This window comes from Morus notabilis, unplaced genomic scaffold, assembly GCF_000414095.1.
Source record: "Morus notabilis unplaced genomic scaffold, ASM41409v2 Scaffold594, whole genome shotgun sequence".
Lineage (NCBI taxonomy): Eukaryota > Viridiplantae > Streptophyta > Magnoliopsida > Rosales > Moraceae > Morus > Morus notabilis.
This window is the reverse complement of record NW_010359491.1, coordinates 256276-267135: the sequence shown is the minus strand read 5'-3', so window position 1 is coordinate 267135 and position 10860 is coordinate 256276. Positions and strand designations below refer to the sequence as shown.

The window sequence follows — 10860 nt, the reverse complement described above, 5'->3', positions numbered from 1 at the left end:
TTTTTTTTTGCGCGCAAGATCAACGAAAGCTCTGTGTGAGAGACTTTTGTTTAGCACCTTTTTTTTTTTCTTTGGGATTAGAACTTGTTCATATTTATTGAAAAAAAAGATAAGAATGGAGAGACGTAAAGGACTATACACTGATATCATAGCATAAAAGAACAATACAAGAAGAAAGTGATAGTGAGATTTTTCTCTCTTTATACTATTTAGATACTAGACTTTTCATCTTTAAACCAAATTTCTTCCTATCGATCACATGGCTTCAATTAAGGCTATACATAAAGTGGATCAATCTTATTGATTCAGCTCAATTCAATCGTCTTTAACTAGCATCTTTTGTCATCATCAATCGAAATTCTTCAAAATCCACAAAGCCATCACCATTCTTATCTGCGCCGTTGATCATTCTTCTACACTCTCTAAGACTGCAGTTATCACATCCAAGCTTGACCAAAACCCGTCGCAACTCCTCGGGCGAAATCTTCCCATTCTTGTCAATATCAAAAACCAGAAAAGCATCCATGAGATGTTCATTCTCTTCGCTGCCACCACTGCTCGATATGCCATCCGAAGCAGCAGCATTGATCACTACATCCATGAATTCATCCAAGTCAACAAACCCATCTCCATTGCCATCCATTTCTCTCACCATTCCTTCGGCTTCCTTGGTGGCAATGGACTTCTTGTACCCGAGGCACAACAGCACTTGACTGAGCTCAGACGGGGAAATTTTCCCGTCCCCGTTTTCGTCGATGACCTCAAAAACTTGCTTAAACTGGTTTGACACTTCCATGGCTGCAAAATCTGTTATTGATATATTGAGACTTGACCAAAGTTTCCTCACTGGCTTTGTCTTCTTACATCCATGAACGACGCCGTAGGCTCTAAGCTGCTCAAGAAGAGGTTTAGCCCTCCGGCAGAGAGCTACCAAGCAACCCAACATATTGTGTATAGAGAGAAAGGGACAGGCAAGCGACACATATGCATGACTCTAGTGAAAATACCTGTCACAGCCCCGGTTTTAGCCTTTAGGTTTCCTCTTCCTTCAGAATCCATTTAATGGGCGTGAGAGAGAGAGAGGAACTACCAATTCCACTCACTGTATTTGATAGTCTTGTTTGGTGGATGCCAGCTGAATTAGGATAAGTGAAGTGCCGGCATAAGTCATTTTCACCCAACTTTAACCATTTTTATTTCTTCCCTCTTTGCGGAATCCGCAACTGAATGTGTCAAGTAATTGACCGAGTTGTTTGTTTCTGTCAATCATGAAGTGGGCTTACAGTTACACAGTCAAGCTTGCTTAATTTATTCTTAAAGTGGATAGATCTAAATTTTTACTCGTTATTCTTGATAAATACCTTTTTAACTAATTAGTTATTTAACTAAAATGAACACTAGACGAGAATAAAGGGTACACAGAAGTATTTATCTCTTTTTTCCAACAATTAAAAAGGGCCTGTGAGGTTGTTATTGCCCAAATATTGTCATTACAAAGAAAGCCTTGTTAACACTTCAGCCAAAAAAACAAAAAACAAACAAACAAAAGGCCTTGTTAACTGATATGATGTAAGTCGACTGAGCAATATTGTAATTGTACATTAAATATTTAATATGAAACTCACTCGTTTATAGAAAAAAAAATATATGGAATAAGAAATGTGACTCAAATACAACAGCGAAACCCCTGAAGATATATCTATGAATTCTAAATGGAGCAGAACTCCTGAATAAACTAGAGTGTCTAGAAGCACTAGCTAACTCTTCATACACTAACTATATTTCCGATAACAATTATTATATAAATCAAAAGAAAAGAGAATTGGAAGTTCAGAGGAAAAAAAAAAAAAAAGAATATCATACATCTCAATATGCAGGGTCCAATCTCACAAAAATCAACATGACCGAAGCAAAACAGGACCCACTGAAGAGCTGAGCATGTCGCTAAGAGCCACCTGGACCTCATTTGACCCATGTTCACAACTTATTAAGCTTGAAAGAAGGGGAAAGAAATGATTCAAGTTGTTCTCAAATGAAGATTCTCCCAAACTACAGATTGCTTGAAGTGTGGTCACGATAAGGGGCGCGCGTGCCGCCAATTCTCTCCGCTTCCCAGAACCTAGGGGAATTTCCCAATGGGGTTGCCCGCCACTTGATGATTCTGATATCTGTCCAAAACGAGAGCTTTCAATGTAGAACTGAAGAATCTCGCGGCAGAGGTTAACAAGGTGGGCCTCCACTTCTGCCTCCTCATAACTCGGAGGCCTGTCCTCTACGAGGTTTTGCAAATATGTGAGGCAAAACTGGTAAGACTCATTTTCGAGACGTAAAAGTGGTGGGTCTTGCATTTGTGTCATGGAGCCAAACTCCTGTAGCTTTGCACGCAGCGTGGTGTTGCTGTTAATCTGGTGAGCATGAGATGCTACATCTTGCAGAGCACCGAATAGGACTAGGATGTTTTTGGCGGACAAGTGAGATCGATACATGTTATAAATTTCCGTCACCGCCTGCAATTTTGGTGAGAAAAGCATCTTGTAGTTATACTATAACCATACATTGATCGTGAGAAGTATATAAATGATTGGAGACAGATTCTACCTGAATCAATAAAAGCTGAACAGCAGCCCTACATTTAACGTCAGATATACAAGTGTAAAGATGCTGTGTCCTTAGTCTTTCTGTATCTTCATCAGGCATGCTAGATACAGCAGTCTCTCCATTGCTTTGCCGGCTATAACCTAATTCATTGTTTCTAATAATATTATCTCCGCCCATTATGAAAGAGAAATCAGGTAAAGTTGAATTTGCAGCTTCTTTCAACGACAAAACCACTTCTAGCCACTTTTCATCAGAAAACAGATCACCAGCATTGCTCATCAAGCGAACAAATGCAGCAATACCAATACCAGCTAAGCTTTGGTGAGGACGCTTAATAAAACTTACTAAAAGCGTCAAAACTTTCTTCAAAAGTGGATTGACTGTGCTGTAGAACTTCACAAAAAGATCTACAACTAGTTGGAGGGCCAATGTGCACGTCTCATAGAGCCAGGCATCTTGATCAAGCTCTCCGGTATCACCATCAACTTCCCTTGGTGAGTCCTCCCCGGATGGGTCAATAGCATGCCGCACATAATCAAATATTGGAAAAAGAACTGATTCAAACACCCGTTCCCACAATTGCAGGGAGAAAAGGTGACCGTGGTTGCGTAAAGTCTCAAACAGCACTTGCAAGGCACTCTTTCTGATTTCGGGCCTAGGGTCAAAGCTAAGTTCTGACAAACCTGCAGAAAGCAAGTATATATAATATTAGATTGCAGGACTTCGTTTTGGTTGCTAGCACATGGGAGTGTACAAAAAGCAAATAACATCAGCAAAAACAGAAGCTCTTTACAATGAAAAAAGCAATTTATGTAAATCCTTACCGGCCAATAGAGGAAACCAGAAATAGAGATTGTCATCCTTATCTGGCATGTCTCCATTTTCTTGTTTTCCTTCTAAACCAGTTTTAGGTGAAGATGGAGAAGTTTTTCCAGAAGCACCAAGATCTCCCTGAGCGAGTTTTGTTGCACAGAACCGAAGAAAAGAAATAGCATTGAGGCTAATATCTTTATTGAATCTACTATTTGTGAATGCAACAAGACAATTCACACAATCTGTAAAGGTCGTGGTTTCAGTCTCAGTGATATATGGGAAGTAATCTCTAATAATTTTCTCAATTATTTCAAAGGCCAAGAGCACAATGTTTTTGTGGTCATCATAAGCTGCGGTTGTGAATACCTGACGAAAGTTAAGATAGTAGAAAGTATTAACAGTCATAAAAAGAGTTCAACAAACCAGACCAATAATTAACTATAAAAGGTACATGAAAACAAAGACATTGCGTAGTTGCATTACCATGAACATGCTCTTCCATCCAGATTTGACATTATTGACTCGAGATAAAACCATTTGTGAGACACATCTGATAATTAGTTCTCTTATTTCAACTGCACTACTTTTGCGCATAACAATGACAAAAGGCTTCATGAACTCATTCTGGAAATTATAATTAGTCAACTCTTCTCGCTCTAAAAATTTCATTGACAACTGGCGTAATGAATCCATTGCAAAAATTGCAATGGAAAGGTTTTCAGAACAGCCAATTGTTACAAAGAAATCAGAGAGAACATGCCAGATGCTTGACCACACAAGCCTAATTCTGTTCATGTTATAGTGCCTGAGATAGGAGGGGGGGAAATCAAGTCAAACTAAAATCTTCATGAAAGAAGCATAAAATATGAATTTGTGAAAACATACGAGTCAAAAGTAATTGATGCTTACGCAATCTCAACAATCTTTGTAAGGCTAAAAACCCGAGGATCAGATGCAGATCGCAATTCCTCCATGGAAACCTTGCAAAGAGCCTTAACAAAATCAACAATTGCCTCGCTGTTCAACTTTTGACTCCGCGTGAATATGCGACTCATTTCAGAGCTTCCAACTTGTTCTAACATGTTTAAATTAGAAACTAAGTTGTTCATCTGTTCAGATGTGACAGATGCATTCCCACCTATGCCAGCACTGTCGTATGAACCTCTCATGACCGTAGAAGCTGCATACTGAATCCGCCCAGCTCCCTTTTTCTTTAAAACAGGAAGGATTGTTGACTTATTTTGTTTTGATTTTTCTGATTCATTCTGCGGAAAAGCAAAAAACGTGGCATCTGGAGGAGCACCCTCTCCCAACAGATGTAAATGTTCAAACCTAGAAACACATGTCAAAATATGCTCCCAAGCTTCTTGCAAGTAGTTCCCATCCTCATCCGCAATTGTCACTATTGCCTAATAATGATATAATTAAATCAAACATCAGATCCTGGGAAAGACGGCATTTGTTTCTAACCAAGAATTTTCTTTTTGTCATAATCATTTAACAAGAAAGCGACATCCTGACTTAATTGAATCATTCAACGCAATCTCCATAAGGTTAGTAATATACTGACCTTAATTGCATCTATGTTTTTCTGCTTGATATCAGCGGGAGAGTGGAGAGAAGTAAACTTCGCCAGTGAAGTGACGAATGCATCTCTATGAGTTTTCATGGACATCACAGCAGTAACATGAATAGCATAACGAATGCCTTCAAGGCATAGAGCTATTATTACTTCATCATCACTTTGGTCAAGCGGAACACTGAATGCAGCCAGCATTGGAGCCCAGCATACCTCAATCATAAATCTTAGAATCACAACATCTGTTGCAGCATAATACACAGACCTACAGATTTCCATACAAATATACATTAAGAGGGAAATCTAAAAGATTATTTGCTTTGAATGCAAACACCACAACTTTCAAAAAGCAGATCCAAACTCAAATATTTGGTATAAAGTTGAGTTTAGTTGAACGTATGCCGCAAGTTGATGCAATACATCAAGTTTTTGAAGCATTAAAATAACTACTTGGTCTTACTCAGATTTGCGTGCTTTTTCTTTGAACTGTTCTTGCATGTGCCTATAAAGATCGTCACTGGTCTCCATATGCTTGTCATCCCGTTTACGGATCACAATGTTCAAAATAGAGTCCAAGCCCAAGAGTCGATTTGTGTTAATTGATTGTATCTGTTGAGGAGCCAAATCATCTTCTTTCATTTTTATCTCATTTCTTGAAATTCGCTCAAACAATGACCTCAAGTACTCTTCAGGTAAATCTTTTCCATCATCTATGCCACGATTGTTCCTTATAAAATCATCAGCCGACATCTGTGAATTTTAATAGCCAGAGAGAAAACCATCAGAATTATCAGCATTATCTTGACACTCAATTAATGGAAATGGAACTTGTGAACTCACCTTGTTCTTCACCATAGGGTTGTGAGCATCTGTATTGAGCATTATCACGGAGTAAGCAAGGACATAGGCTGTGTCGGCACTAATAAAAGCCTTTGGGTTACATTTGCAATAGCGCTCAGCAAACTTTTCCATGATTCGATCTATCTTTTGCGCCTCTCCTGGCAACCTAAAACCTTGAAGAAAGGCCCGGATTGCCTCATCAAACTGCATACCTTGAAAATCAAAGGAATCCACATACGCATGCATCACTTTCAAAGATAACTCTTCTCTTTCACCAAGGTAATCACCAATCAAAGTCTTGCTCAAACCAGATGCATTTTTAAGAAAAGCTGCTATCTCCTCTGGCGAACTTCCCACCTTATTTGCATTAATAAGGAACTCAATTCCTTTCTTGGGTTTCCGGTTAAAAAGAGATATACCTTCCTGCCACAAGATTACATTAGGTTCCAAGCCGGGCAACCAAAAGGTACACCTGATTGCATCCTACAAAACCATATTTGCTTACCTGAAGTTCCAGCTTGTAAGCCCGGCGTTGCTCAATTGTCAAAGCATCAGAAGCCTCATTCGAAGCTTCAGAATGAGAATCTGATCCTTCAGCAGGCTCATCACCATTGCCATTTGCCATTGGAAGACTTCCCGGTTCTGGACTACTGTCAGTTGAGTCAATTTTCTTGGGGGAATGAGGATCTGGAATGCGCAATTGTTTGTTCATCCAATCTCCCATCGACCTTAAAACAGCAACTAAACACTTCATTGCTTCAAGCTTCATTGTTGCCTCCTGAAGAGGTAACAAGGTGGTGACTCCACCAGGAGGAACACCTTGTGCTGTTTTAAGAAGTCCATTAACCATCCTAGCAGCATCACAGTAAAACAGAAACGCACAATTAATCAATACAAACCAAGTGAAACCTGAAACGAGCTAGGCACAGAATGTAACAAGGAGATCAAAGGTGATGAATAGATATTCTTACAACTGCTAATAACCTTGAAGTAGATTATATGAAAGAGTAAATTATAACGTAGTACAGTGTGCTATGGCCTACCTCTCAAATATGTTTGATGAATTGACATCACAATCGTAATTGATGAATATGTCTACTAAGATCTGTGAATCAACACAGAGCTTCTCAAGAAACCGAAGCACTATCATCTTCTGCTGAAAATTGGGTTGTGCAACATTTTCCAAAACTCTGAGAACAATCATAGGAAAAAACACTCCAATTTCTGCTTTCAATCCAGCTCGAAATCTTGACACAAGACTAATGAATATGGAGCAAGATAGCTGAAAAACTATCATAAGAGTCGAAGCGCTGTTCTTCAACAATGAAAGACACAAGTACTGCTTAATGGCACCTAAAAACCTGTTTCACATGCATAGTGACAAAAAAAAAAAGAAAAGAAAAGGTTCATGGAGGGACTGCAGGGAAAACATAAACCAAAGTAAGACATGTTTATAATACAAGTGTAGAGAATGTGAGGTATCCATTGAAGGTGATTGGAACATGATATGTACTAACTTATAAACTAATAAACTTATACTCAGATAGAATTAAAAGTACTAACTCAAGAATGAGTAAAGGAACTCATAAACTAATAAACTTAAAAATCATAAGAAACAAAATGTGCTAACTCCAGAAATGACATATTTAAAATCATATAAATGTCCAACGTGAAGACCTTTCTTCCATTAACTAAGGAGTTGAACTTCAAGTTTTGTTCCTTCAAAGGACTTCTAAAAATAATAGAAACCTCAAAATCAAAGCTTAAACTATCTTAAATACCTCAATATCTCACGAACTAGCAATACACATAAACAAGTAACCAAAATGGCATTAGCTGACTGCGCTTGTAGCTATGCAATGTCGATGTTCATCTCATGTTCATTTTCTACACATCATATAACTAAACATCGAATCAAATTCTAAGGCTTTGTTCTCTTTCATAGAAACGAAACAGCATATGTCCATTAATTCTTTTCTCTATAATTAACCAAAGCTAATACCTATATAAAATAGATATGACCAGTTAAACCATTAATCAGTATATGCAAGATACTTCATCACCAAAAGGAAATATAGAAAAACAGATCGATTGTGGTAAGTACATTATCAAAAAAATCATATGGGCATATAACGATCTAACAAGTTAAAATTACCTCTCACTAGTTCGAAAAACAGCCCCTGCATTCTCCAGCAAAATCTTCAACAACTCCAAAGCCACAATCTTTCCCTTCATCAACTGAGGATCCGCCAATGCCTCCTTGGGAGGCGTCTTCATCGAAAGCTTACAAAGAGCTCGGAACACCAAAAAAGCGTCTCTCCTCAACTTGTTCCCGATCTGAACTTCCAAATCATCGTCTCTCTCCCCTTCCCCATCCGCCAACTCCCCTTTCCTTCCCTCCAAGGCCGTCTTGTACATACTGATTTCCCAATACTTCGCGTCCAACATATCCTTATCCGTCGAATCCAACAAATCCGTCGGGTTTGTTGTCTCAACCGCAGTCGTCTCAAACGCGCCGTCGTGTCCGCTGAGTGAGCTTGGCGTAACGGGGTTCAACACTCCGTCGATGTCCTGCATAATTTTGGTTATGAATCCTTGCACGAACATCGTCATCGACCCGTCCGCATCTGATTTCTCGATCGGTTCCATGAGTTCGGCGACCACAATGGGCTGAATTGGCACCGTGGACGAGTCGGCCTCCATCCTCCGGAACACAATCACCAGCATTTGGACCAACGATGCTTTGGCAGTGGTCTGATTAACCACATTCTTACTTCCGAGGTATATATCGTAGCAAGTCCTCACAATCTGGAGCAAACAATCGCCATGAATTCGAAGCGAAATCGAAGTCACCGCCGACAAGAGCGTCTTCAACACCGAGAGCTCCATCTGATCGTCGCCTAAATCGTAGCATTTGCAAACCGATTCGATCAGCCTCGCCAGGAGCTTCCCCTCGTCTCCGCCGCTAGGGTCGGCCTCGCCTCGCAAGTATCCATATGCAATTAGCTTCTGAACGCAATCGACGACCGGATCCGCGATCTTGAGGACGCCGGAGGAGGCGCCGTTGATCAGAGGGCTGAGGATGGACTCGGACTCGGCGAGGGAGTAGTCCGTCCAGCCACCGCCGTGGAGCGGCCCCGGACCGGACGCATCGGCCTCGGAATCTGGACCGGTACTGGGAGGCTGCTTGGAACCGAGCTTTTCGAGGACGGCTTTGCACTCGTGAGCGAGCTTGGCGTGCTTGCGCCAAGAGGCGTTCTTGATGATTCGCTCTAGGGCTGGGGACACGACCTGGCTCAGGCGGGAATCGGCTTCCGAGGAAGCCATTCCCGGAATCCTTACGAGTCGCGACTCAGTGAGTCAGATCTGGAAATGAGGTCGCTGGCGAACTAGGCTTTCTAGAAGGTCGATTGGCTTCTTGATGTAGCTTCAGAGAGGTTGGTACCTCGGCGAGTTGTGGGGCGAGTTGACTCAGTGGTTGTTCTGATTCGAAGCGCATAGAGAAGAGAAGTATCGTGGAGAGTGGTGGGACTGGAAGGGAGAGAGAGAGAGAGGGCTTAAGATTTAGATCGCGTTTAGGATTTTTCTTCTTTTTTTTTTTTTTCGGGATTATCTAACGAAGGTTCAAAGTTCTAGGTGAAATGACTCTTGTACCCTTATCCTTCTCAGGAAGATATTTGAATGTTTGAATCGAGGTTAAAAGAATAAGGAATGTGTTTGGGGGTGTTTTTGGTATTTCGACATATTTGGCTGTTTTGAATACGGTTTTCTCAGCTGGTGATCTGGGGATGGATTTTTCAATTAGCTTCCCGGGAATATTATTATAATGAATTATAAGCTTTTTGACGGACTCGGTTGAATTTAGAAACACAAGACTATGTTGACATTTAATGCCATGGATATACTTTTATATAAGGTCTAATGAGGATTTATTTCAATGGTAAAAATTTGAAAAAAATTCCTATTAAAATCTTTCTAAAAGTAATTAGTAGAGTCGTTTATACCAATTAACTGATAATTGAGACGTCGACTGAGTTGGAAAACAATCTACCAAATGCAAATCTAAATAACTTAGATCCGGTTTGGTTTATAAATTTAAAGAAACAAGTACAAATAAAAATTTAAATTTTAGGGAAAAAAAATATACTGTAATAAAAAAATTTAAACAATAATTGAATTTGAATCTATAAAACAAATACATATCCTAAAATATAAAATAACATAATACTCTTCTCCCCTAAATGCAAAACGAAAATATTGGCTTATAGACATAATTTAAGGCAATGTAGAATCAAAGTTGGCCAAAAAAATCCAAATATTATTTTTTTATTAAAATTACAGCCGTTTAAATGATATTGATAAATATTTAGGGCTTATCTTTTACACAACTTGAGTTATAATTTGAATTGTATATATGTGAGATAAAAATACTGTAATAAAAAAGTTAAATTTAAATTTTTATTAAAAAAATAATGTAGTAATATGACTTGAGTCATATAATGAACATACTTTTATAAATATAAGCGGACGAAATGAAAACGTATTAACTTTTTTCTTTCCTGCAAACATCATGTATTACTAGTCCAAAAAAAAAAAAAAAAAAAAAAAAACAAACAAAACAATCAGGCAAAAAGTCATTTTGGTAGTTGGCTGTTTTAAAAAAAAAAAACAGCTATTATAAAAAGTAATTGAGTATTTGATAAATTATAATTATAAAAGTATTAATTCTAGTGGTATTATGAGTATTATAAAAGTTTAATTAATTGTACTTCAAGGTGATTGACGCACAATCTAAAAGTCAAAGTTGTCTTTAGGCTGCTTTTAATTTTGACTGAAAATTTTTCAAAATTTTTTCAAGAATCACTTTTTATGATTTTTTACCAAACACAAATTTCAACCGTGGATTGTTAGAGAATTGATTTTGGGCTTCAAGAATCACTACCAAACATACCCAAAAATTCATAATTGATGTTCATGGGCTACCAAATTGAAGGAAGGATGTGAAATTTTAGATGGCTGTCATTCTATAT

The 10860-nt window shown here is 38.7% G+C and overlaps 2 protein-coding genes across 2 annotated transcripts; both read right to left on the bottom strand.

The window, feature by feature from the left end:
* Positions 1–300: 300 nt before the first annotated feature.
* On the bottom strand, positions 301–1016 carry LOC21405256 (probable calcium-binding protein CML23). The gene has a single exon (XM_010094545.2). It carries the CDS (start codon positions 944–946, stop codon positions 326–328), a length of 621 nt encoding a protein of 206 aa, XP_010092847.1. The 5' UTR covers positions 947–1016; the 3' UTR covers positions 301–325.
* A 563-nt stretch (positions 1017–1579) lies between these two features.
* On the bottom strand, positions 1580–9424 carry LOC21405255 (brefeldin A-inhibited guanine nucleotide-exchange protein 2). The gene is made up of 11 exons (XM_010094544.2): positions 7986–9424; positions 6874–7191; positions 6336–6681; positions 5831–6253; positions 5451–5740; positions 4982–5255; positions 4321–4820; positions 3895–4216; positions 3423–3777; positions 2599–3281; positions 1580–2507 (listed from the first exon to the last, which is right to left on the bottom strand). Exons 1-11 carry the CDS (start codon positions 9155–9157, stop codon positions 1896–1898), a joined length of 5295 nt encoding a protein of 1764 aa, XP_010092846.1. The 5' UTR covers positions 9158–9424; the 3' UTR covers positions 1580–1895.
* Between the last annotated feature and the right edge of the window lie 1436 nt (positions 9425–10860).

Excerpts from the sequence above, each read along its gene's own strand:
- LOC21405255 (XM_010094544.2), bottom strand. The coding sequence starts at position 9,157 with ATGGCTTCCTCGGAAGCCGATTCCCGCCTGAGCCAGGTCGTGTCCCCA. Across the intron at positions 6,682-6,873 it reads TCATCAAACATATTTGAGAG|GATGGTTAATGGACTTCTTA; the intron begins GTAGGCCATAGC and ends TGATGCTGCTAG. Across the intron at positions 4,821-4,981 it reads AAAACATAGATGCAATTAAG|GCAATAGTGACAATTGCGGA; the intron begins GTCAGTATATTA and ends TATCATTATTAG.
- LOC21405256 (XM_010094545.2), bottom strand. The coding sequence starts at position 946 with ATGTTGGGTTGCTTGGTAGCTCTCTGCCGGAGGGCTAAACCTCTTCTT.